We start from the raw sequence: 27,982 nt of genomic DNA, 5'->3' as shown, positions 1-27,982 counted from the left end.
CGCAAATATCTTTAGTGCCTCTGAAAAGGAAGCCAAAAGTAGATAAAGCTATGTTCAGTAATTAATGTTTCAATATTGTATCTTATTTGGAAATGATCTAGATATTCAATGAATATCCATCATTTAACTTATCTCAGCATAACTTTAAGGTTTCAAGTTACCAAAAAGATTTTAGAAACTATTTTTAAGTAGACATACCATAAAGCATAATGTCGAAAAATTTATTTATAAACTTTTTACTTTTTTAAAAAGTAAACTTTTATTTACATCTATTTAATTTATTTGTTCTTAACAATTATGTTTAGAATATTCATGAAAATTTCGTGAGACATTAAACAGATAACCATCATTTTAAGTTATTTTTCTTTCTGACAAATTCTATAACATGAGTTTATTTGACTTTTAGTAAACCTAGGTAGGATAAAAGTATTATATTTAATGCTAATAACTCTAAAGACATACCTATTTTGATTAAACCAACAAACTTAAACCACCTTTTATTTACTGAAGGTTATCCTAGATCAAATGAACTTGAAAAAATTTTTGGTTAGTTTCTGGATTTCTGAGAGTATACTTGATTTATGTAAATGCTTGTTTGTCTTTAAGCCAATTAATAGAGCTCTTTACACATTAATTTTGGCAATACCATCCAAAGGTAGAAAAATATCACACATCTACAACATACGAACAGAGATATACATAAACATACAGACAGATGCAGAGATCTTATAGCTTTAGTTTTAAAATTTTGGCCATGAGACAGGTATGATAATGCAAAACTGACTAGTTTATAAAAGAACAGTTGGATCTAAATTGTGTTTCTGGCAGATAAAATAAGTTAAGGTTACCTGCTCAGATAGCTAAAATTTTACTAATATTTGTGGGAAAGACTTTTAAGATTTTTCATTCACTTAATTTCCAAAACAGCTCCCTTCTTTTTCTGATAAGAATTACTTCCATGAAGTTTACATTTCCAGAGATGGCTTTGGGTTCCTAGAGAAGACCAGGTAGAACGTTTATATCTCAAAGGCACAGAGAAAAGATATAAATTTCTCCAAAAAAGGCTTTTGTTTCCTAAATCCAGTTTTTTTTAAACAATATCTGCAAGCCTTTTGAGATAAATAGGGGAAATTTGGGGATAGGTAAAAAGGATAGGTGGGCTTTGAGCTGTTTCTAGAGCCACATTTCCGTTCTTACAAAGACTTAGTGTGTTAGACAGTTGTTTTTAATTCCTTGAAAGATTGGGTTGCAGCCTGAATATCAAGATGCTGACCCAACCATCCAACTACATTATTCTTAGTTTTCTTCTTTATATCAGGGAGAAGAGCTCTAAGATGGAAATCAAAAGATTCCTGCGTTCTAGAGCTGTGTGTCTTTGGAACGCTTCAGTAAATCCTTCTACAATGGCTTCAGCATGTTTTTCGTTCCCTCTGGGTACATAATTTTATTTTAGGTTAGGGGAGAAGGCCTAAAAAATGGTTCCTATCAGGCTCTGAATATCAGCTTCCAGTTTTGTCAAGTTCTGACTATAGAGCTAATTAAAAAAAAAAATTTTTTTTTCCAAATATCTTGTCAGGTTCGAGCAAGACAAACAGTAAATATTCCTGGCAGTATTGAACTACCCCATGAGCACAACATCCAGAGCCACTCCCAAAGATAACCAGAAGAAAGAAGGACTTAGACAGTTCCCCTGAGAGCTGGCAATGGGAGGACCCTAGCCACAAATGGAATGTAACCCACATTTCTGCCTGGCTATATTTTTGAGTTCCCCAACGTGATGATTGCCAAGCTAAGTTCTCAGGACAAAAAATGAGATGGACAAGAAGGCAATAGCTGTCCCCGGGAGAGAAAGGATCAATAACCTTTTTTTTTTTTTTTTTGGTAATTTGGAAAGGAAGCGGCAATGTGAAATTTTACCTTCTTCTCTCAACCAGCCACCACAGGTAGAGAGGTCTGGGGGAGCTGACGTTAGTAAAAATTCTTACTCTTTGCCGGCTTCTGCCAGTTTTCCCAGGGTGATGTCTGCAGGCTCCAGAGTGAGGGAGGCATTCCAGTGGGTCTCATCCTGGTCACCAGTAACTGTAAAGGAGGAAAAGTAATTTTCCCTCTACCCTTAATAGTGAGTGCCTGGCTGAAATACATTTTCCTCTAGGATAACTCATAAATGGATAGGCTTATCTAAGATGGTTTAAAGTTCTCCACTGTGGCCAATGTAATTCAAGATTATCTTTGGTATAGTTAACCTACTCGTTCCTTAAAAAAAAAAAAAAAATTCTGTTCACCTGAGACCTCACACTAGACTCAGTCCAGTTTTAAGTCAGACCCAGTCTCACCCTGGATCCAGTCTGGTTTCTAAATTGGAACCAGTCCATTCCTGAGCCCAGTCTGGTTTTTAAGTCTGACTCATTCCCGCTCCAGCCGGTTTCTGGACCCAGCATGAAAAAGAAAGGCTCAGATAAAGTCTGCAAGCTCGTAATACAAAACCTTCAGTGCTAGGATTTGAGAGGGACTTACCCATGACCTCCAGAGGCAGCGAGAAAGCAGCAAGCTCAAGGTCTCAACAGATACCTATGCTGGGTTGCTCATTGCTCCTGTGGGCTGTTGGGGGGGGTCTCCTTTGGTTCCCTCTTCTGACACCAGAACTGTTAAAAGGTAAACTGAGGCATATTAAAAATTTGAACAAAAATAAATTTGAATTGAGAAATGCCAAACAAGAAGTGGTTAAGAGGTCTCTCTAGGAGACCATTTTTAACATCAGTCTATAAGTTTACCTATTCTTTTTAATGGCTACCAAATATTCCATTGAATGAATGGATATAACAGTTTATTTAACCTGGAAATTTTAGTTGATTCTTGCCTTTTGCTTTTTTTATACTATGCTGCATCAAATGTCTTTGTAAAATGTCTTTGTTCACATTAAGTATCAGATTTTCGCTTCTCTACCAAGTATTTTTCAGAGAGAAGGGCATGCTCCCTAAATATGGGACAACCATGGATATTTTCATGGACGTTATGAACAGGGAGACTGAGCTTTAAGAAAAGCTAGAAGGAAGAGGAAATAGTGTATGCAAAGCCACATGGGGTGTGGAAATGCACTGGGTTGATTTGGAAAGCCTGAGGAGGAATTGAGACTGGGGTGGCTTTTGTAAAGAGGTTGCTAGTCTGTAATATTAGGCAAGTGAGCAGGTCTCACATTGTAACAGACCTTGAACAAGAGGGTTAGGAGTGTGGACTTTCCACTGAACTGTGGTAAACCACTCAGGGGTTCCGAGCCAAAGAGTAATGTTGCATATAGTGTTGAATTATTACCAAGTTTAATGTGGCAGCAATGAGTGGAGTGGCTTGGTGTTAGAAACAGTGATTTTTAGATGACGAGGAGACATATCAGCGGTGATATGACACTAAAGCTAATGAGAAAGGCCATAGCTAGAGAGAAACTTGGGAAAACTTGATGTATGTGGCAGCTGAAGCAATGAGAGAGGATTATTTCCAGGGGAGAAATGATTCCGGGGGAGGATGATTTCTTGGTATAGAGGAGAGGGCTGAGGAATGAACACCAGGCCATTGACCTTCTCTACCTTCAAAGGACAGGAAGAAGAGCTGACCAGCAAAACCCAGAAAAACGACCAGAAAAGTAGAACTTAAGTAATCTCAAACCATGGAAGTAGAGAAAGATCCTTTTCAAAGAGATTGTTATGAAAGTGTTAAAAACTGAAAGAAAAGAAATGCTGTAAAAATACCACTGGATCTGCTGATTAGTGAGCATTACAAGAAAACTGTTTCAGTAAAGAGATTGAGGTAGAACTCCAACTGCAATGACTTAGAGAGTGACGATGGTGTTTAAAAATTGAGACAGAGTACACTTTAAAGAAAAGTAAAGAAAGGAGAAAAAGTGGAAATTTAAGGAGGTGGTAGGATTAAGAAACAGATTATGAAAAGCTACTGATGACACTAGCTCACATTTGTTCTAGAACTCTATCATACACACTATCTTACTTGATCCTCATAACAATGATTGTATAAATGAGCAAAATCCAACTCAGAAGGTTGAAAGGACTTTTAACCAAGTGCTCACAGCTCAGAATTAGCAGACCCAGGAAATCAAACCCAGATCTTTTGACTACAAATAGATGCCCTTTCCATATACCACTTTGCCTCTAAAAAATAAAATATGCTTTAGAATTCTGTAGTACTTTTCATGTCACAAAGCACTTTCTCATACGTTATTTTCTTCTAACAACAAATTAGGAGGCAGATATCAGCAGCATCCTCATCCTCATTCTCATCATCATCATTGACATTTTACCAATAGAGAAACAAAGGTTAAGAAGTTAAGAGGCTTGGCCAAGATCAATAGGAGAGAAGTTTCAGAGCTGGGATTTAACCCCAGTTGTTCTAACAATTGCCTGAGCATGTTTTGAGGATCTTGGAAAAAGTACAAGAGAGTTTTTAAATTATATTTTTATGATCAACACTGGCTCCTCCATCTATGCTACAGAGTGTATTTCCTTTCCTTATTATTCATTGACTTCGTAACTTATCATAGCACTGATCTTTCTCTTATTCATATTTGGCTTTCCCCCAAAAAAACACCAATGGTATTATGGTTCATGAAGTCTCTTTTGGTTTCTCAGCCCTTCTACCTCTTGGAAGGGTAGATGTTTCTAATAGAGTCTACCTTATGAATGTTATTTTTATTATTTAAAATTTTTAACATCTTTATTGGACTATAATTACTTTACAATGTTGTTTTAGTTGATGTTGTATAACAAGTTGAATCAGCTATACTTATACATATATCCCCATATCTCCTCCCTCTTGTGTCTCCCTCCCACCATCCCTATCTCAACCCTCTAGGTGAACACAAAGCACTGAGCTGATCTCCCTGTGCTATGCAGCTGCTTCCCACTAGCTTTCTATTTTACATTTGGTATTGTATATATGTCCATGCCAATCTCTCACTTTGTCTGAGCTTAACCTTCCCCCTCCCTGTGCCCTCAAGTCCATTCTCTATGTCTGTGTCTTTATTCCTGTCCTCCCCCTAGGTTCTTCAGAACCATTTTTGTTTTTTTTTTAGATTCCATATATATGTGTTAGCATACGGTATTTGTTATACTCTTTCTGACTTACTTCACTCTGTATGACAGACTCTAGGTCCATCCACCTTAATACAAATAACTCAATTTCGTTTCTTTTTATGACTGAGTACTATTCCATTGTATATATGTGCCACATCTTCTTTATCCATTCATCTGTTGATGGACATTTAGGTTGCTCCCATGTCCTAGCTATTGTAGATAGACCTGCAATGAACATTGTGGCACATGACTCTTTTTGTATTATGGTTTTCTCAGGGTATATGCCCATTAGTGGGATTGCTGGGTCGTATGGTAGTTCTATCTTTAGTTTTTTAAGGAACCGCCATTGTGGCTGTATCAGTTTACATTCCCACCAACAGTGCAAGAGGGTTCCCTTTTCTCCACACCCTCTCCAGCATTTATTGTTTGTAGATTTTTGATGATGGCCATTCTGACTGGTGTGAGGTGATACCTCATTGTAGTTTTGATTTGCATTTCTGTAATGATTGGTGACATTGAGCATCCTTTCATGTGTTTGTTGGCAATCTGTATGTCTTCTTTGGAGAAATGTGTATTTAGGCCTTCTGCCCATTTTTGGATTGGGTTGTTTGTTTCTTTGCAATTGAGCTGCATGTGCTGCATGTATATTTTGGAGATTAATCCTTTGTCAGTTGGTTCGTTTACAAATATTTTCTCCCGTTTTGAGGGTTGTCTTTTCATCTTTTTATGGTTTCCTTTGCTGTGCAAAAACTTGAAGTTTCATTAGGTACCATTTGTTTATTTTTGTTTTTATTTCCATTTCTCTAGGAGGTGGGTCCAAAAGAATCTTGCTGTGAGTTATGTCATAGAGTGTTCTGCCTACGTTTTCCTCTAAGAGTTTTATAGTGTCTGCCCTTACATTTAGGTCTTTCATCCATTTTGAGTTTATTTTTGTGTATGGTGTTAGGGAGTATTCTAATTTCATTCTTTTACATGTAGCTGTCCAGTTTTCCCAGCACCACTCATTGAAGAGGCTGTCTTTTCTCCATTGTATATTCTTGTCTCCTTCATCAAAGATAAGGTGACCATATGTGCATGGGTTTATCTCTGGGCTTTCTGTCCTGTTCCATTGATCTATATTTCTGTTTTTGTACAAGTACCATACTGTCTTCATTACTGTACTTTTGTAGTATAGTCTGAAGTTAGGGAGGCTGATTCCTCCAGCTCCGTTTTTCTTTCTCAAGATTGCTTTGGCCATTCGGGTTCTTTTGTGTTTCCATATAAATTGTGAAAATTTTTTTCTAGTTCTCTGAAAAATGCCATTGGTAGTTTGATAGAGATTGCATTGAATCTGTAGATTGCTTTGGGTAGTGTAGTCATTTTCACAATGTTGATTCTTCCAATCCAAGAACATGGTATATCTCTCCATCTGTTTGTATCATCTTTAATTTCTTTCATCAGCTTCTTATGGTTTTCTGCATACAGATCTTTTGTCTCCTTAGGTAGATTTATTCCTAGGTATTTTATTTATTTTTGTTGCAATGGTAAATGGGAGTGTTTCCTTAATTTCTCTTTAAGATTTTTCATCATTATTGTACAAGAATGCAAGAGATTTCTGTGCATTAATTTTGTATCCTGCTACTTTGCCACATTCATTGATTAGCTCTAGTAGTTTCCTGGTAGCATCTTTAGGATTCTATACGTATAGTATCATGTCATCAGCAAACAGTGACAGCTTTACTTCTTCTTTTCCAATTTGGATTCCTTTCATTTCTTTTTCTTCTCTGCTGTAGCTAAAACTTCCAAAACTATGTTGAATAATAGTGGTGAGAGTGGACAACCTTGTCTTGTTCTTGATCTTAGTGGAAATGGTTTCAGTTTTTCACCATTTAGAACAATGGTGGCTGTGGGTTTGTCATATATGGCCTTTATGATGTCGAGGTAAGTTCCATCTATGCCTACTTTTTGGAGGGCTTTTATTGTAAATGGGTGTTGAATTTTGTGAAAAGCTCTTTCTGCATCTATTGAGATGATCATATGGTTTTTTCTCCTTCAGTTTGTAAATATGATTTATCACATGGATTGATTTGCATATATTGAAGAATCCTTGCATTCCTGGGATAAAACCCACTTGATCATGGTCTATATCCTTTTAATGTGCTGTTGGATTCTGTTTGCTAGTATTTTGTTGAGGATTTTTGCATCTATGTTCATCAATGATATTGGCCTGTAGTTTTCTTTCTTTGTGACATCTTTGTCTGGTTTTGGTATCAGGGTGATGGTGGCCTCGTAGAATGGGTTTGAAAGTGTTCCTCCCTCTGCTATATTTTGGAAGAGTTTGAGAAGAATAGGTGTTAGCTCTTCTCTAAATGTTTGATAGGATTCGCCTGACAAGCCATCTGATCCTGGACTTTTGTTTCTTGGAAGACTTTTAATCAGAGTCTCAATTTCAGTGCTTGTGATTGGTCTGTTTATATTTTCTATTTCTTCCTGGTTCAGTCTCAGAAGGTTGTGCTTTTCTAAGTATTTGTCCATTTCTTCCAGGTTGTCCATTTTATTGGCATATCGTTGCTTGTAGTAATCGCTCATGATCCTTTGTATTTCTGCAGTGTCAGTTGTTACTTCTCCTTTTTCATTTCTAATTCTATTGATTTGAGTTTCTACCTTTTTTTCTTGATGAGTCTGGCTAATGCTTTATCAATTTTGTTTATTTTCTCAAAGAACCAGCTTTTAGTTTTATTGATCTTTGCTATCATTTCCTTCATTTCTTTTTCATTTATTTCTGGTCTGATCTTTATGATTTCTTTCCTTCTGCTAACTTTGGGGTTTTTTTGTTCTTCTTTCTCTAACTGCTTTAGGTGTAAGGTTAGGTTGTTTATTTGAGATGTTTCTTGTTTCTTGATGTAGGATTGTATTGCTGTAAACTTCCCTCTTAAAACTGCTTTTGCTGCATCTCATAGGTTTTGGGTCATCGTGTTTTCATTGTCATTTGCTTCTAGATGTTTTTTGATTTCCTCTTTGATTTCTTCAGTGATCTCTTGGTTATTCAGTAACCAAGAGATCACTGAAGATCTGTGTCATGCTGTCACAGATCATGCTCGCATCAGATATTAGTAGTGTATTTAGTATTTAGTAGTAGCCTCCATGTCTTTGTATTTTTTACAGATTTTTTTCCTGTAATTTATATCTAGTCTCATAGCGTTGTGGCCAGAAAAGATATGTGATACGATTTCAGTTTTCTTACATTTACCAAGGCTTGCTTTGTGACCCAAGATATGATCTATCCTGGAGAATGTTCCATGAGCACTTGAGAAGAAAGTGTATTCTGTTGTTTTTGGATGGAATGTCCTATAAATATCAATTAAGTCCATCTTGTTTAATGTATCATTTAAAGCTTGTGTTTCTTTATTTATTTTCATTTTGGATGATCTGTCCATTGGTGAAAGTGAGGTGTTAAAGTCCCCTGCTATGATTGTGTTACTGTCGATTTCCCCTTTTAAGGCTGTTAGCATTTGCCTTATGTACTGAGGTGCTCCTATGTTGGGTGCATAAATATGTACAATTGTTATATCTTCTTCTTGGATTGAACCCTTGATCATTATGTAGTGTCCTTCTTTGTCTCTTGTAATAGTCTTAGTTTTAAAGTGTATTTTGTCTGATATGAGAATTGCTACTCCAGCTTTCTTTTGATTTCCATTTGCATGGAATACCTTTTTCGATCCCCTCACTTTCAGTCTGTATGTGTCCCTAGGTCTGAAGTGGGTCTCTTGTAGACAGCATATATATGGGTCTTGTTTTTGTATCCATTCAGCCAGTCTATGTCTTTTGGTTGGAGCATTTAATCCATTTACATTTAAGGTAATTATGAATATGTATGTTCCTATTACCATTTTCTTAATTGTTTTGGGTTTGTTATTGTAGGTCTTCTCCTTCTATTGTGTTTCCTACCTAGAGAAGTTCCTTTAGCATTTGTTGTAAAGCTGGTTTGGTGGTGCTGAATTCTCTTAGCTTTTACTTCTCTGTAAAGGTTTTAATTTCTCCGTCAAATCTGAATGAGATCCTTGCTGGGTAGAGTAATCTTGATTGTAGGTTTTTCCCTTTCATCACTTTAAATATGTCCTGCCACTCCCTTCTGGCTTGCAGAGTTTCTGCTGAAAGATCAGCTGTTAACCTTATGGGGGTTCCCTTGTATGTTATTTGTTGTTTTTCCCTTGCTGCTTTTAATATTTTTTCTTTGTATTTAATTTTTGATAGTTTGATTAATATGTGTCTTGGCATGTTTCTCCTTGGATTTATCCTGTATGGGACTCTCTGCACTTCCTGGACTTGACTGACTATTTTCTTTCCCATATTGTGGAAGTTTTCAACTATAATTTCTTCAAATATTTTCTCAGTCCCTTTCTGTTTCTCTTCTTCTGCGACCTCTATAATTCGAATGTTGTTGCATTTAATGTTGTCCCAGAGGTCTCTGAGACTCTCTTCAATTCTTTTTGTTGTTTTTTCTTTATTCTGCTCTGCAATAGTTATTTCCACTGTTTTATATTCCAGCTCTCTCATCCGTTCTTCTGCCTCAGTTATTCTGCTATTGATTCCTTCTAGAGAATTTTTTAATTCATTTATTATGTTGCTCATCATTGTTTGTTTGCTCTTTAGTTCTTCTAGGTCCTTGTTAAACGTTTCTTGTATTTTCTCCATTCTATTTCCAAGATTCTGGATCATCTTTACTATCATTACTCTGAATTCTTTTTCAGGTAGACTGCCTATTTCCTCTTCATTTGTTTGGTCTGGTGGGTTTTTACCTTGCTCCTTCATCTGCTGTGTGTTTCTCTGTCTTCTCATTTTTCTTAACTTACTGTTTTTGGGGTCTCCTTTTCACAGGCTGCAGGTTCGTAGTTCCTGTTGTTTTTCGCAGCTGCCCACTGTGGGCAAGGTTGGTTTAATGGGTTGTGTGGGCTTCCTGGTGGAGGGGACTGGTGCCTGTGTTCTGGTGGATGAGGCTGGATCTTGTCATTCTGGTGGTGTTTTTTGGGGATGTCTGTGAACTCATTATGATTTTAGGCATCCTCTCTGCTAATGGTTGGGGTTGTGTTCCTGTCTTGCTAGTTGTTTGGCGTAGAGTGTCCAGCACTGGAGCTTGCTAATTGTTGAGTGGAGCTTGATCTTAGCATTGAGGTTTAGATCTCTGGGAGAGCTTTCACTGTTTGATATTATGTGGGGCTGGGAGGTCTCTGGTGGTCCAGTGTCCTGAACTCGGCTCTTCCACCTACTTGGCTCAGGCCTGACACGTGGACAGAGCACCGAGACCCTTTCAGCCACACAGCAGGCTCTTTATGGCCCTCGTCTTCCTTTCCTCAAGCCACCACGCGTCAGCCACTTCTGCGCCCTCAGAGTTTCCCAGTGGCGCCCACTCACTAGATGATGAATGTTATTTTTAATATAACTAATGGAACTGAGACAGTTTTGGGGTTTTTTTGTGTTTTTTTTTTGCAGTACGTAGGCCTCTCCCGTTGTGGAGCACAGGCTCCGGACGCACAGGCTCAGCAGCCATGGCTCACGGGCCCAGCTGCTCTGCGGCATGTGGGATCCTCCCAGACCGGGGCACAAACCCGTGTCCCCTGCATCGGCAGGCGGACTCTCAACAACTGCGCCACCAGGGAAGCCCACTGAGACAGTTTTAAATGGACATTTTTATGTACTGTCCTAGGGTTACTCTGAGATGACTCTAGCCATTTCTTAAAAAGGATATTTCAGCTTGTAATTTCCTTTCTTCATTTGCTTCCTCTGGCATCTACTTTTCACTGTCAAAGGAAACTTTGCTTAGAATGAGTTTTTCTACTGCAATGTCATGCTGTCACAGATCATGCTCGCATCAGATATTAGAAGACTGTGGGAGGCACAAAGGATGAAGTCTGCTTTCCAGGTGCTGAAACAGGCTTTGCTTTTGCCAGCACTGGTGGCCTGGCTCTATAGCTCAGTAGTTATTTTCAAGAGACAGAAGCAGTTTCCCCAGGAATCATGCAGAATTAAGAGATGCGTAGCTGATGAACTGTCTTTGATGTTGACTGTCTTTAGCGGCCATGTTCCTGTTGTGTGCGGTGAAAGTCCCTGAGGCCGTGTCTGATATGCTGACATCAGAGTTCCACCACCCGGAGACCGTGCAGCGGCTGAACGCTGTCCTTAAGTTCCACACGCTTTGGAGGTTTCGCTATCAGGTCTGGCCCCGGATGGAGGAGGGAGCACAGCAGATTTTTAAGGTGAGGTATACATACACGGGCCTCTCACTGTTGCGGCCTCTCCCGTTGTGGAGCACAGGCTCCAGACGCACAGATCCAGTGGCCGTGGCTCACAGGCCCAGCTGCTCCGTGGCATGTGGGATCTTCCTGGACCGGGGCACGAACCCGCGTCCCGTGCATTGGCCGGCAGACTCCCAGCCACTGCGCCACCAGGGAAGCCTGAGATACTTCTTTTTCTCCCTCTCTGATTACATAAGTAAACCTGACTCATATATGAGTGAATTCTTGTCCTTAAAACAAATTGAAATGTAAGAATGTAGAGTCAGAAAATCAAGTTTCTATAAACCTCAAGATTTCAGCACCATCCCCAGAGGTAAGCACTTAGAAGTTTGGGGTGTAATCTTCCATACATTTTACTATATAAACACAGATGTTCTTTGGAAGATGGGGTGATTAACACAAATAGAGATCATATAGTTGAAACGCTTCATTTTATTAATGAGTAAACTGAGGCCCAGAGACGTTCTTCATGTGCCTTATAACATCCTGTGCTCTAAAAGATTATGTCATAATTTTGCTTCAGACTCATTCTATCTTATTTTCCATCTTACTCACTTCATTCTTCTGATATCAACTAACAGATCCCGCCTCCCAGTATAAACTTCACCCTGCCCTCCCCAGTGCTTGGAATGCCATCTGTCCCGATGTTTGACCCCCCTTGGGTCCCTCAGTGCAGCGGGAGTGTCCAGGACCCCATTAATGAAGACCAGTCTGTGAGTAACAGGCCCTTTCTTTCTAATATCTTCAGGCTCCATGGTATACGTGTAAGAGAGAACAATGGATGTGTGAGACAGTTGTCATAAGAATGTAATAACAGCGCAGAAAATCAACCACAAAAGGCCTTTAGTTCTTGAGATAGAAGGAACTGACATCTGGGGTGAGCATTTGCAGACCTCCAGAAGCCAAAACAGTTTTGTTCCGTAATCATAGAAGCAGCCACCTTATAATAAAAGCTACTAAAAGCATTAGGCATTGATTTCCTAGCCAAAGGTAGTGCTTTTGCCTCTCTTTATTATAAAACAAACAATTCATTTAACCTACATAAGCTACCCAAAAGTGAATGAGATTGACTCTGGATGAATAAGAAAAAGAACTGAGTTTCCTGCTCTTGCTGTCCTTGTTTGGACCTTAGTCTGTTCTTTACCTTATTGATCATCAGTATCATCATCAGAAACATCACTCTGAGAGCTCAGGTCTTATGCTCTTCTAATACATTACTGCTGTAAGTAATACAATTTATAAACAGTTAAGTTTAGAACCCAGTCTGTTTATAAACAAGAACCAAGAATATGTGCCTTTTGAAAAAATAAATCTTCAAAATATGCCTTTTTCACCTGTTGCATAGCATTTTCCTAACTTACAAATAATGTAGAAAATTTGGAAGATAAAGCAAATATAGATATACACAAATTCATGATTATTTCCTTGCATAATTTCCCACAGGATTTAGGGCAATTGGTATGTGAATATTAAAGATTTCTGATATATCTCACAAAATATCCCCAGGATGATTGTACCATTTTACCCTTATATAACACAATAGGAAAATGTCTTCTTTATTCAAATTAACTAGTATTATTTTCTAATGCCACATTGAATGGCAAAAAACAAAGTTATTGTCTTTTTTATTCACACATCTTTAAAAAGTTGGTTGAATATATGAAGCGAGGTTGAACGTTTTTGCATGTCATACATATATTTTCTAGGCATTTGTAGTTTTCTTTGAACTGTTTGTTTGAACTCTTTACCCATCAGAATGTTTTTCTTTTAATTCTTCTGCATACACTGCCTTCATATCTGATGGTTTTGTGCCAAAGACAAAGGCACGCTTGGTTCTTCCCTCCTGCATCGGAACCACTGGTATAAAGATCCTTGGTTTTTTTCTCATACATGCGATAGATTCATTTGAGTCAAGTACATTCTCTTCCCAATTTCACAGTGAATTTCAAGCCAAAGCCCCTAATTCTGTATCCAGTTATCTTTCCCTTATCTTATTATAATAAACCAGCTTAACCCCTGGCTCTGAAAATGAACTGCCATGTGGCCCATCAAATGCCCTTAACTGCTGTTGTGTCATCCACTATTGGAAAACTTTAGTCTTATGTTAATACCCTGCATAAAGGGAACTTCGATGACAGCTGTCCTTTAGAAGAGTGACCAACACCCCTTGTCTGTCTCTTTAATCCTATGTGACCACTGGCCAACAAAGACGTAGAATTTCTACTATACATAGACATCACTTCAAATTGGTAGTGAAGAACGTCAGTGATCACTTCCCTGCTCTGAGACCAATTACTTCATCCCCAGAGCTCTTGGAATTTATCTCAGCATAAACATCATGATTAAGGCAAAAACAGAATGGTCCCTTTGCAAAGTGAATCTTTTCTCCTTTATTGTTTCTTATCTGTTATGCTTTTGCTGCTGGTAAACAGTCAGATTTTACATTCAACCATAGTAACACTACCAACTCTCATAATTTCCATTCAGTAGCTTTGTTTCTATAAATCCTGTTAAGTATTTACAGTGTGCCACTGTATTTTCTATTATTTATATTTATTATTATTTAACATTAATATTTCTAAATATTAAGTATTTGCAGTGTGGTAGATACTTAAGATACAAAAATGAAATAAATCACATAATTAATTGTTTTACATGAAAGAGATCTTTCCTCCTCCTTCCCATGGTTCTGACTTTCTCTTTTATTAACCTTATGAAGTAAATGTCCTTCATTTAAAACGAGTTCAAGAAATTTTGGAAGGAAACAGAGCATTAAAAATGTTTATTCGATGTGTTTAAAGAGTGGATCATTGATATTTTATCCTAAAATAAGATTAAGTAAAATAACATTTTTTCTTTCCCGAAATTACAAACATCCTTGAAGAATTATCCCGATTGAATGAAAAGGAATGTCTTAGTTGTACACAGCCTGGAAACTTGGTAGAAAAAGAAGCAAACAAATAAATCTCCATGAAACTAGGTCACGGATGCCCTAACATTTCCTGAGAACAAAGTACCACATCTGTGTCTACATTTAGTAGAACACTTTTTATACATGTGACCTTGCAGAAGAGTTGCTAGTAAGTAAACTTGCCTTCATGTCTCTGTAGAAATCCTTTTCAGCCCGGGCTGTGTCCCGCTCCCATCAAAGGGCAGAACACATCTTAAAGAACTTGCAACAGGAGGAAGAGAAGAAACGTCTTGGTCGAGAAGCCAGCCTCATCACCGCCATCCCCATCACCCAGGAGGCTTGCTACGAGCCCACCTGCACACCCAACTCAGAGCCAGAAGAAGAAGGTGCCCTCTACACACTGGACTTCTTTGTGGGGGGGGGGGGGGGGTTGCTGAGTCACACAAAAGGGAAAGGACTTGCTTTGAAATAAACATTGACGATTTTATGTGACATGAGGTGATATGCTCCCTCTGTCTCTCTCTCTTACCTCCTGACACTATCTAAAGAAAGAGAAGAAAGTTGTCTTTTTCTAAATGTTTAGAGCTGGCTTGTTTACAGAGGAGGACATTAGCCACATTGAATGAACTAATATGATAATGGACCAAGCAGTGACTATGATTCAGGCAGCAGCTGAATCCAGAGTGTGTGATAAAACACACGCAATCAATCTTTCATCATTAAAAATGGGGTTAGTCCATTAACTACTTTCAGCCTTCACAAGTGCAGACAGTTTTTTGGTTGGTATCAGAAAAATGATTTCTGAACCATTCTAAATTCAGTGATTCTCTGCCCCACTTCTGTGAAATCTTTGGGAGGAATTTTCTGTCTGCCTTTCTGTAGGTGTTTTTTCCTCACCAAAGAACACTCTAAATTACTTAAGCCTTATGCTATGAGACCTATATACACTTTGATGTAAGTACAACTATAATAGTGATGATAACTTTTTTGTTACAAAACCAAAGTTCACGTTCCCCATTTTCTTTGCCAGTAGAAGAAGTCACCAATCTGGCAGCCCGTCGACTGTCTGTGAGTCCATCCTGTACCTCCAGCACGTCCCACAGGAATTATTCCTTCCGCCGAGGGTCAGTCTGGTCAGTGCGTTCAGCCGTCAGTGCTGAAGGTGTGTCCTCTTACAAATGTGTCCTTTATTCCTCATGACTTGTGTGTTTTGAAACAATTTTTATTTGATATGATTATCTCACTTCATTACACTGTCTTGATTAAATAACCTGTCTCATGATCTTAAAGTTTAAAAATGTATATTAGATGAGTGGTATTCTAAAAAAAAATTGTTGATTTAATCCAGCAAATGTCCTTGATAAATTGGTTCTATTTTAATTACATTACATGTCATCATATTGCTGAGGGTTCAATAAAACATCATTCTAGGCAGTTAACAGTTTTCAACACTGGCTACACATTACGATCAACCAGGGAGCTTTTAAAAATGCCCAGGTCACACCCAAGACCAAATCAGAATGTCTAAGGGTGGGACTCAAGCACCTCAGTGTTTTTAAAATATCAGGTGATTCCAGTGCATAGCTAAGACTCAGTAGGATGCTTTAGAATGCTGTTCTGGAATAATTTATCAAAGGAGGAACAAAGCTCGTGCCAGTCCTGTAATGAAATCTGATTCTGGGGGAGAAATGTGATACTCTTCAGTTCTAAGAATTTAAAAACTATGCTTCTCTAATGATAAATAACTGTCTGGGGACTCGCTCCTTCATGATTATACAGATTTCATCACGATTTATAAAGTCATCAAAAAGCTGTACAGAAACTAGTGGTTCTCAACCCTTCAGTGCACAACCCTGGAAAACTTCAAAAATGACCAATGCTAATTAATCACAGCAGCCCAAGGCATATCTATATTTTTTCTAACACCTTTATTGAGATATAGTTCACATACTAAAATTCACCCTTTTGAAGTGCATAATGCAGTGGTTGTTAGTATATTTGTAGAGTGCAACCATCAACCCTACTTAATTTTAGGATATTTTCATTATCCCCAAAAGAGACCCTATACCCATTAGTAGTCACGCCTCATCCACCGCTCCCCCCAACCCCTGACGAGAAATAATCTACTTTCGATTTCTGTGAATTTGCCTACTCTGCACATCTCATATGAATGGAATCATAGAATATGTGGCCTTTTGTGACTGGATCCTTTCACTCAGCATACTTTCCAGGTCGATTCATGCTGCCACGTGTATCAGTTCTTCATTCCTTCTTATTACAAGATAATGTTCCATTATATGGATACGCCACATTTTGTTTATCCGTTCACCAGTTAGAGCGGACTTCTGGGTTGTTTCCACCCTTTGGTTATTATGAATTACACTCTTATGAACCATTATGTATAAGTCTTGTGAGGAAAACTGCCAAACTCTTTTCAAAAGTGTCTGTATCGTTTTACATTCCGACCAAAAAGCATGAGGGTTCCAACCGTTCCACACCCTTGCATAGGCACAGTAATCTTGGAAATGAAGAGCAAAGTTGGAAAACTTACATTTCCCCATTTCAAAACTGACTACAGAGCTGCAGTAACCAAGACTGTGCAGTATGGACTTGAGGGTTGATATACACGTCAAGGGACTAGATTGGAACCGGAAGTAAACCATTACATGTATGTTGATTTCAAGTTTGAAAAGGGTGCCATGAAACGTCAATGGGGGAAAGAATAGTCTTTCCAACAGATGATGCTGGCACGACTAGATATCTGCACAGAAAAAAAAGTTCCATAAGTAGGTCTTGAACTGAGAAAAGCACGCTGATTCTGTCTCCCTCTTCAGATGAGGAGCACACCACCGAACACATGCCCAGCCCCCACGTGCCTCAGCCCCCGCAGGCTGTGTTCCCGGCATGCATCTGTGCAGCAGTGCTCCCCATTGTCCACCTGATGGAGGATGGTGAGGTGCGGGAAGATGGAGTAGCAGGTACAGATTTTGTTTGTTTGTTTGTTTGCGGTACGCGGGCCTCTCACTGCTGTGGCCTCTCCCGTTGCGGAGCACAGGCTTCGGACGCGCAAGTTCAGCGACCATGGCTCGTGGGCCCAGCCGCTCCGCGGCATGTGGGATCTTCCCGGACCGGGGCACGAACCCATGTCTCCTGCATCGGCAGGCGGACTCTCAACCACTGCGCCACCAGGGAAGCCCAACAGGTATACAGTATTGACTAGTCAAAACCGTCAGTAACTCTAATAAATACTGAAGGGGTTCATCTGATAAAGAGCAGTAGGGTGCCCTCGAAGCCATGAACCACTGGCCACGTGTGGAGTTGTTTTATGGACATACTGTAATGACAGATTTGTAGTAGTCTGAACTAACACTACCACTTTCTCCACCTTTTCCTCCCACGAACTTTATGACCAAGATATTGCACTTAAAATAGGCAGTTTTTTCCAGGAGCATTGTTTAGGACTGGAGAACAGACCAACCCTCATTTGGCCACGGAGAAATCAAATAGTGATTTTGGCCACCTTAGAAATCTTAGCCATTGGCTGACATCATTAATGCCATCTTTCTCACTTGATTTCCTTTCCAAAGGTAGTATGTAAAGAAAATAATTGAAAAATGAAATGATAAACTAGGGGTAAAGATGAGTTACATTTGTCACAGATAACAGGTTAATATTCTTGATGTTATTTTTTTTAAAAAAAGAACCTTTATAACTCAATAATGACATTTTTATACCCCAGTAGAGAAATGGACAAAGGATATAAACACACACTCTAACAGCCAATTAAATCTGTAAATAACACTGTTGTTTAAAACAACAGTGAAATCTTACATTTCATATAAAAAATTGCAAGGATTTTTTCAAAAGAAATTATGCATAGCTGGTAAAGATTCAGAGAAAAGATTATCCTCACACCTTGCTGACGGCAGTAAAAATTTAATGCAAGCATTCTGAAACAGTTTCACAGTATGCACCATAAGCCTTAAAAGTGTGTACACCCTTTGACACAGATTTTGGTATCTAGCAATTTCCTAAGGCAGTAATGAGGGGTGAATTAAGGTTTACAGAGAACGCTGTACCTTGTATAGTTTTAAAATAGCAAATATTCGAAAAGAGTTTAAATGTCCAACAATAAGCAATTAGTTAATCATGGTACCTCCATATGACAGCTTTCTGTGCACATTAGAAAAATATTAACATAAAAGTGTTCAATTTATAATTAAAAATGTGAGTACCAGAGAGTATTTTCTATATGATATTACTTAAAGATACATGTAAATATATATATTTCATATATATGAAAAAATATACTCTAAAATGTTTATAGTTGTTTTGGTGGTTGGTAGACTTATCAGTCTTATTCTCCTCTTTGTCTTTTTCTGTATTTCTCATGTTTTAAGCATTAAACTGCCGTACTTAGCAATTAGAATATAGTGTTATAAAGATAGTTTTGCAACCAATTTCAACTTAACAAAAACCCACATCTATTTTAATTATTTATAAAGATACATGAAAGTTAAAGCTTATATTTACATCTGTTAAATTATTTATTTATATAGCTCAATTTTAATTTGATGGTTAGCTTCTGAAGCAAAAAAATTTGGTATGATTTATTTTAAATATAGGCTGAAAAATAAATTTATGCTAAACTCTATATTCCTAGTTTAGAAAACTAAACTAAACCATTTAAACGGAAGATTATCTACTGCTTACCCCCTACTCACTTTTACCCACCTGCTTTCTTAGCCTGGGCACTTCAGGCAACCTTAGGCTGACCACTTTTCCCCAAGAAGTAGCACTTTCTTTCACATTAGGAGTAATTATTTATTCCTAAGACACCCTCATTAGAAGTGGGAACCCTAACTGTTACTGGCTCAACTATGTCATCTTGCTGTGGGAGTTATTATTTAAAACATTCATGTGAAGAATAAAAGGTCATGTCTAATTCATGTGCATTCTAAACAAAGCATATTTTCTAAACCAAATAATTACTTTAGGAATTTCTGCATACAATAAACAATGAAGTAGGACTTTAATAAATACTTACCACTGTTAACATTAGGGTAATTTCCAAAACAAAGATTCATAACTGTATTCTTTTTTTATTAAGATGTAATTGACATATAACATTGTGCTAGTTTTAGATATACAACATAAACATTTGATATATGTATGCGTTACAAAATGATTACCACAATAAGTTTAGTTAACATCCATCACCATACATAGCTACAATTTTTTTTTATGATGGGAACTTTTTTTTTTTAATTTTTGGCTGCTTTGGGTCTTCGTGGCTGCACGTGGGCTTTCTCTAGCTGCGGCGAGCGGGGGCTATTCGTCGCGGTGCGCAGACATCGAATTGTGGTGGCTTCTCTTGTGGAGCACGAGCTCTAGGTGCGCGGGCTCAGTAGTTGTGGCCCGTGTGCTCTAGAGTGCAAATTCAGTAGCTGTGGCGCTCAGGCTTAGTTGCTTCATGGCATGTGGGGTCTTCCCGGAGCAGGGCTCGAACCTTTGTCCCCTGCATTGGCAGGCGGATTCTTAACCACTGTGCCACCAGGGAAGTTCTGAGGAGGACTTTTAATAACTACTGTCTTAACAGCTTTCAAGTATACAATACAGTATTGTTAACGACAGTCACCATGCTGTACATTATATCCCCAGGATTTATTTATCTTATAACTGGAAGTTTGTAAACTTTGACCACCTTCCCTCCCCCCAGTACCCACCCCCCCACCTCTGGTAACAAATCTGTCCTATGTATCTATGAGTTTGGGTTTTTCTTAGATTCCACATGTAAGTGAGATCATACATTTTTCTCTCCCTGTCTGACTTCTTTCACTTTGCATAACACCCTCAAAGTCCATCCATATTGTCACAAATGGGAGGATTTCCTTTTTTATGGCTAAATGATATTCCATTGTATATCACAAATGCATTTTTAACAAAAGCAATGCTGATATTTAAAGGGCATCCTATACTCTTTTGTCACATTTTCCTTATAGGCTAAAATGTTCAGAAACAACAACAAAAAGAACAGATACCTGCCTTTCAATAGAAAAAGAGTTCACAGAACCTCTGTAAGGCAAGAATTTGAGAGAGACCTATTAAAGTTTAGTAAATTATTTGAATACTTTATCTAATAGATCTATCTCCATTTAAGATGAATATTCAATTTCCTTTCTCTTCTGAAGTGAGTGCTGTGGCCCAGCAAGTCTTATGGAATTGTCTAATTGAAGATCCATCAACAGTTCTTCGACATTTCCTGGAAAAACTGACCATCAGCAACAGACAAGTAAATTCCTCTTTCTTATAGTGTAGCTGTGTAGCTATGTGTGTGAACATGGTTAAAAACAAGCAGTGGACTTTATAGTGACATGCATGCAACATTGGTGTCCTCTGACATATAGCCGAGAAGTACTTTGGATGATGATAATGATGAACAAATTAAACTTGGCTGTTTTCTTTTGAATTTCTCCATTCACTGATGTCTCCGTATGTATATGGTACCCTGCTAGTAATGACCCTAAGATACTGAAAGATTCTCAGTCTTTTAAACAAAGATTAAATTCAGTTTAATGTTTTCAGTGTTCGGTACGTTTACTGAATTCTGACTGGCTGGTAGTACGTGGTGCAGGTAGTATTGTTAGAGCATGTTGAAACTCTCCATTAATCAAAAAATCTAATTTATCAGGTCACCCTGTGAGAAGATTATGCCAAATAAAAGTCATTTTCTGAGCAATGGCAAAATACCCTGATGTTTACAAATTATTTCTTCATTTCTGTGTTATGGTCCTGTTCACTGGAAGATTAAGTTTCTGAAAGGAAGGTTAATTAGAAACACCTCCATTTATTCTCTCTTGGCCCAGCTTTATCTCTTTGACTTGAAACGTAGGAAGCAGAACTGTGAAGTTCAATAAACCTAGTTTGTTTAATGGTTTCTTAAGATAGATCCTCCTCACATTTCCATCACACCTGGAAGCCACAGCAAACAGATGACTAGATGTACAGCTTTCCTGTGATTTGCCTGGGACCTATAGACACAGTCTGCATTTTTATTTAAAAGTTTGACTCTTGCTTAGTAATTTCATGTATTAGCTTCTAGGAGACGGTGTTACAGTTGGTTTAAACGCTATTTAACAAGTATCACAAATACCATATTAAAATTCTGAACATAAGGGAAATCAACATGTGGGCAAAAGTAAGAAAAATCCCCCTACCTTGCTTTTCAAGAAGTTAATTTTATTTCCTACAGCATGGCAGCTGAATGAGACCTAGAAATTCTGTTGTTCTTTCAGGATGAGTTAATGTACATGCTGCGCAAACTTCTCCTGAATATCGGAGACTTTCCTGCTCAGACCTCTCACATCCTATTCAACTACTTGGTGAGTTTCACCTCCAGTAGGTTATAAATATTCATTTCCAAGTAGGAAGCAACAATAAGAGAAAAAGATCTTAGGAGATTTTTTTTTTTTCAATAAGTTCCCATTAATTATATGACTGAAGGTGAATCATGGTCAGCTGAATTCACCACTGTTTGTATGGGGAAGCCCCTCCTGGCACAATCCTTGGCATGTGATGGGCACTCAGTAAATGTCTCTTTCCTCTCTGTCACCCTTTGGCATTGTAGAACTTCCTCATGTCGGTCCATAATTTTAGTTTTCTGTTGAAAAAATGTATATGTCATTTTTTTAAAAATTCCTTTTTCTTTTAACACCTTTATTGGAGTATAATTGCTTTACAATGGTATGTTAGTTTCTGCTTTATAACAAAGTGAATCAGCTATACATATTCATATATCCCCATATCCCCTCCCTCTTGCGTCTCCCTCCCACCCTCACTATCCCACCCCTCTAGGTGGTCACAAAGCACCCAGCTGATCTCCCTGTGTGATGCAGCTGCTTCCCACTAGCTATCTATTTTACATTTGCTAGTGTATATATGTCAATGCTACTCTCTCACTTCATCCCAGCTTACCCTTCCTCTTCCCCATGTCAAGTCCATTCTTTACGTCTGTGTCTTTATTCCTGTCCTGCCCCTACGTTCTTCAGAACCATTTTGTTTTTTTTTACATTCCACATATGTGTGTTAGCATACAGTATTTGTTTTTCTCTTTCTGACTTACTTCACTCTGTATGACAGTCTCTAGGTCCATCCAGCTCACTACAAATAACTCAATTTCGTTTCTTTTTATGGCTGAGTAATAGTCCATTGTATATATGTGCCACATCTTTATCCATTCATCTGTTGATGGATATTTAGGTTGCTTCCGTGTCCTGGCTATTGTAAATGTGCTGTAATGAACATTGTGGTACATGACTCTTTTTGAATTATGGTTTTCTCAGGGTATGCTAACACATATATATGGAATCTAAAAAAAAATATATAGTTCTGATGAACCTAGAGGCAGGACAGGAATAAAAACCCAGATGTAGAGAATTGACTTGAGGACATGGGGAGGGAGAAGGGTAAGCTGGGATGAAGTGAGAGAGTAGCATTGACATATATACACTAGCAAATGTAAAATAGATAGCTAGTGGGAAGCAGCTGCATAGCACAGGGAGATCAGCTCCGTGCTTTGTGACCACCTAGAGGGGTGGGATAGTGAGGGTGGGAGGGAGACGCAAGAGGGAGGGGATATGGGGATATACGTAGACATGTAGCTGATTCACTTTGTTATACAGCAGAAACTAACACAACATTGTAAAGCAATTGTACTCCAGTAAAGATGTTAAAAAAAAAAAATAGCAGTAAGTATTTTAGTGATGACATAAAAATATATGGCAACCTGTTCAGGCCAGTTTTCCCCTTGTCCCTTCTTCTGCTTACTTCCACTGAAAGTGTTAGAGAAGCATTTGAACAGAGAATTCAAAGTCGAAAAAACAGTATTTAATTAAGAAAATGAAAAGCCAAGGCAATGAGAATGTAAGATCAGAATTACTGTGACTTTGTGACCACTTCCTGTTCTGACTTATAGGTAGGATTAATCATGTACTTTGTGCGGACCCCCTGCGAGTGGGGGATGGATGCCATTTCAGCCACTCTGACTTTCCTGTGGGAGGTGGTGGGTTACGTAGAAGGCCTGTTCTTCAAGGATCTGAAGCAGACCATGAAGAAGGAGCAATGTGAGGTCAAGCTCCTGGTGACCGCTTCAATGCCAGGTACTGCTTTTGGAAGACATAACTTTTTTAGGAGTATAAATAAGGCTTTTACAAACCAAGTGTCTCTTTCATTCATGAGAAAATTTTCTGACCCTGGGATTGAGTGCTTCAAAGAATTTTTGTTGGATACAATCTGAAGACATACAATAGACCCTTTAAAAGTCAGCAATTGCCAGATGAAAAGGGAGACATCAGAACTGAGATCCACGTGAATCAGTACTTGAAGGACTGCCAAGGTTAAAGATTTATTTAAGTCTATTGCAGAGGGCCAGCTGAACTGAGAGCCTTTTTGAATGAATTTTTGGCACTGCAAGGAGAATACTGTTGTTTGCATGGCAGGGACCCCAGGCTTTTGTAAACTCACTGAGAGATGGCTTTATGAAAAATTGGAAAAGGGAAAAGCAGGAAGGAAAATTACAAAAAAACATGCAGTGTGATGTAAACTCTGGGTCCGACTCCTTTTCGCTTTGGATAGCTTGCCTTTCTTGGAGATGAAATTTTGCCAAGCCTTTATCCTTGCGCAATGTCTAGGAAAATGTGAGATAATACATGTATTGAAATAAAAAGACAAAATTATATATAGATAAGAACACAGGTTCTGGCAGCAAGGAGGCCTATGTTAAAATCAGAGCACTGCCATTTATCATCTGTGTAATGAATATTAGCTATGAAAAAGGACATCACTTTTAAAGCTTTCTTTACTCACGCGTACAATGGGAGTATGATTCGTACTTCATAATCGTGAGGAATAAATGCGTTTAGGTTTGTACAATACTAGCTGCCACACCTGACACGTGGTAAGCATTCAGTAAGTGGTGATGGTATATTTATGTGTCTCTAGGTTGCTCAACAAAGAGATCAGCTTTTATCACAGCAAAGAAACATATTGTCAGGCATACACTTAAAAACAGCTCATTATAAATCAAGGTGTATCATAATGTTCACTGTCTCACCAGCCAAGCAGAATACGGAAATTGTAAATTTAAACTACCTTACTTGTTTAGCTTTTGCTAATAGCTCTGTTTGTATCTTCTCGACCATTATTACCTCATCATCTCATTTAAAATAAAGGAATAGATTATTTGTTGGAATGCTTAAGGTTTGAATTCTGACTCTTCCACTAAATAAATGTGTCTTTGACTAAGTTACTTATAAGTTCTTATTTATAAGAATAAGTTCTCTCTGTTTCTTCATTTGTAGTGTGAAAATAATAATACCCATATCATAGGGTTGCTATGAGATTTAAATATGATTATGCACATAAAACCATTTAAAAGTATGGGGAACTCCATAAACGGTAGCTATGACTTTTAAATAATAAGTAAACATATTTAAAATATATATTTAGGGCTTCCCTGGTGGCGCAGTGATCGAGAGTCCGCCTGCCGATGCAGGGGACATGCGTTCGTGCCCCGGTCTGGGAAGATCCCACATGCCACGGAGCGGCTAGGCCCATGAGCCATAGCTGCTGAGCCTGTGCGTCCGGAGCCTGTGCTCCACAATGGGAGAGGCCACAACAGTGAGAGGCCCACGTACCGCAAAAAAAAAAAAAAAAAAAAAATATATATATATATATATATTTAACTAGAAACAAAGGAGTGCAGTTAGTACAATGCACAAGTCGCATTAAACCCTCACTAGTAGTAATCATAATAAAAACATCAGCTTATTGGTAATATTTTAATAATTTGTGCTTTATCTATAAACTTTCTTATAGTAGAAGTCGGTTTATTATGATTTTTACCTTCTGTAGGTACCAAGACCTTGGTAGTTCATGGACAGAATGAGTGTGATATCCCAACCCAGTTACCAGTCCATGAAGATACTCAGTTTGAAGCCCTGTTAAAGGTAGGGATGACTTTTGACAGAAGTGATTTGTTTTTAATGCACAATGGCTATGGCCACTTCACTGATCATCCAGTTTTGAATTAAATTGCCTTTCTCTATCTTCAAATGAATATATGCATTTATTTACCTCTTCTAGAATCTGCCCAACCCTTGTGTACTTCCTCTATTTCCTTGCATAATTTTCCCCACATGGATGTAGGCAAGATCATGCTGGCTCCCTCTCAGTTACAGCAGCCACGTGACACTCCTCTTGAGATGCTGTGAATCCTGCTTAGGAGTATCCTGGCATCACTTGTGGCAGTTCTGGAGATGCCCTGGGTTTGCACACCAAGGGCACTGGGACAAACTCTAGGGGTCAGGTGACAGTCCATGCCAGAGACGCTTTTTGTGGCATTGAGTTGAACAATCCACAGTCTTGATTTGCCACTGACAGAAGTGATTGGAGAGGCAGAAAATATATACCTTAGAATAAACTAAGTGAATCAAGAAAGTATTTTTAATGGTTATGACAGTTACGCCCCTTAAGAGATACGCAGTCCATTGTTACTCATGCCTGTGGGGTTGTTAAGGGAAAGTAGTAAGTACACTAGTGCAGTGATTCCCTGTTTATCTGGAGCCCAAACTTTCGGCCCAGAAAAGACCTCTGAGAAATTCAGTTTTGCAAGCCTGTGTATTTTATTTCAGTAGAAAGGGTCGTTAAGCCTCCTCCAGGCCTCACTCCTTCATCTCCAGAGCATCTCTCAGGCCCAGTGAAGCAAACTTTAGCAGCCACTTCATTTTCCTACTCACTTTGGATGGTAGGATAGCATGAAGGCAGACCGTGAGTTCAAACCCAGGCTCCACCACAACCAGTGTTATCTAAATAAGTCAAACGACAGGCTCTCTCTAGTCTCAGTTTCTTTTTCAACAGTGCTTGATTATTAGCGCAGGTTATACAAGTTCTCTACATTGAAAGCATTGAGCATAGAATATAGTAGATAATAAGTGCTTAATCACTGTGGTTCATATTATTCTTAATGTTGCTACTAAACATGCTTTCTTCTGATATTGAGACCAGTAGATGCCACTGTGCCTTCACAGTTCATCACTCAAGTCTACATTGTAATTGTACCTCTTTTAGCTCTATGAGAACAGAGCAGATAGATTGTATTACACTATCAGGCTTTTTTTTAAATTGAGATATAGTTGATGTATAATATTATATACATTTCAGGTATAGAGCATAGTGATTCACAATTTTTAAAGGCCATATTCCATTTATAGTTATTCTAAAATATTGGCTATATTCTGTGTTGTACAATATATCCTTGTAGCTTATTTATTTTATGCATAGTAGTTTGCATGTCTTAATCCCCTACCCCTATCTTGCACTACCTTACACAGTCTTTATGCTGTCATTTTTTTGGATAGCTGTGTGCATGTAAATGTTCATATATATGTGTGTGTATATAATATATATATGTATATATATGCACACATAATATATAAAATGTGTGTAAGATATAAATACATATATATTCCTTACAGGAAGTTACCTTGTTTTACGACATTTTTACCTTTCAGCTTACTGTTTGGCTCATAATATGATCTCAGTAAATGTTTATTAAAAATTGCTGTCGTTCTAGGAGTGTCTGGAGTTTTTTAATATCCCAGAATCCCAGTCTACACATTACTTTCTCATGGATAAACGATGGAACCTTATCCACTACAATAAGGTGAGACTGCAGTGATGACGCTCATGGAGAGCTGTGTCAAAAGCCCATTATGCCTTTCCGGAGGACAGCTTCACTCAGGGGGGCGTCGCTGTTTATAGGTGAGGCGTATGGCCGCTTGGTTCACACCACCTCACTGCTGATGTATTAGCTTTGGACTGGCCACTTTACCTTTGTACCCTTCAGTTTCCTTGTCTGTAAAGGGAAGGTGATGATAGTAGCTACTTTAGGGTCGTTGTAATAATTAAAGGAGATAAGTAAGGCTCTTCGTCACTCATCATTATTACATCTAGATGAACACTTAAGTTGCCCGTATTGTAAGTACACGTGTTTATTTGGAATGTTAATGTTGTTCTCGTGCCGCTTTCTACTACATTAAGCATGATTGTGGTAGCGTGATCTAATGAACAAAGGAAACCTCAGGAAGACCACTGACATCACTTTACAGGGCTTTTCTTTTCTTCTTCAGAATGGGTTTTAGTAAATGGCCTCTGGCTCCTTGGCTCCTGACAGAGCATCCTGGACTTTGGAAAGCATACTCAGCCTGGGGAGATTGAAGCTTTCCCGAGGAGGGTGTTTATCTTCCCTAGGATTTTGTAGAATTGGGGAGCGTAAAGTAGTAAGAATCTAAACCATCAGAAAATACATAACATGTTTGTCTGACCTTTGGGGAAAGAGGAAATGAGAGTCAGAGTTTAATTATTGGAACTCTTTTTTTGTCTTTGTGTAATCCCACCACAGACCTATGTTCGGGATATTTACCCTTTTAGGAGATCCGTGTCTCCACAGCTGAACCTTGTACATATGCATCCAGAGAAAGGACAGGAGCTCATTCAGAAACAGGTGCCTGACCACCACAGTTTTATTCTATTTTGTCATGTCATTGGGATAGATGCTCTGTAAACGGTTGCCAGCCCTGAGATTCTGTTATGATCCTTTCTAGAGAGAGAATGATGGGCCCTTGGTCAATAGATAGTTCCCAAAAATAGTGTTTTAACCAAGT

General features: G+C 38.4%; 1 protein-coding gene across 11 annotated transcripts in view; it reads left to right on the top strand.

Annotated features, from left to right (window-relative positions):
* Nucleotides 1–27,982, top strand: part of UNC80 (unc-80 homolog, NALCN channel complex subunit) — a 242,910-nt gene that overhangs the window by 155,240 nt on the left and 59,688 nt on the right. For 9 of the 11 annotated variants that reach the window (XM_067740745.1, XM_067740742.1, XM_067740738.1 and 6 more), the window contains exons 31-41: nucleotides 11,130–11,311; nucleotides 11,932–12,063; nucleotides 14,461–14,647; nucleotides 15,292–15,423; nucleotides 17,096–17,239; nucleotides 20,453–20,553; nucleotides 21,557–21,643; nucleotides 23,236–23,419; nucleotides 25,173–25,267; nucleotides 26,893–26,982; nucleotides 27,721–27,822. In XM_067740745.1, coding sequence (XP_067596846.1) covers nucleotides 11,130–11,311; nucleotides 11,932–12,063; nucleotides 14,461–14,647; nucleotides 15,292–15,423; nucleotides 17,096–17,239; nucleotides 20,453–20,553; nucleotides 21,557–21,643; nucleotides 23,236–23,419; nucleotides 25,173–25,267; nucleotides 26,893–26,982; nucleotides 27,721–27,822 — 1,436 coding nt within the window. The remainder of the gene's footprint in view (nucleotides 1–11,129; nucleotides 11,312–11,931; nucleotides 12,064–14,460; nucleotides 14,648–15,291; nucleotides 15,424–17,095; nucleotides 17,240–20,452; nucleotides 20,554–21,556; nucleotides 21,644–23,235; nucleotides 23,420–25,172; nucleotides 25,268–26,892; nucleotides 26,983–27,720; nucleotides 27,823–27,982) is intronic. The other 2 variants (XM_067740736.1, XM_067740746.1) reach the window with 1 other exon arrangement.

This window comes from Pseudorca crassidens, chromosome 6 (assembly GCF_039906515.1).
Source record: "Pseudorca crassidens isolate mPseCra1 chromosome 6, mPseCra1.hap1, whole genome shotgun sequence".
In the NCBI taxonomy this organism is placed as follows: domain Eukaryota; kingdom Metazoa; phylum Chordata; class Mammalia; order Artiodactyla; family Delphinidae; genus Pseudorca; species Pseudorca crassidens.
The sequence above is the reverse complement of the archived record's forward strand: the minus strand, read 5'-3'. Positions and strand labels throughout refer to the sequence as shown.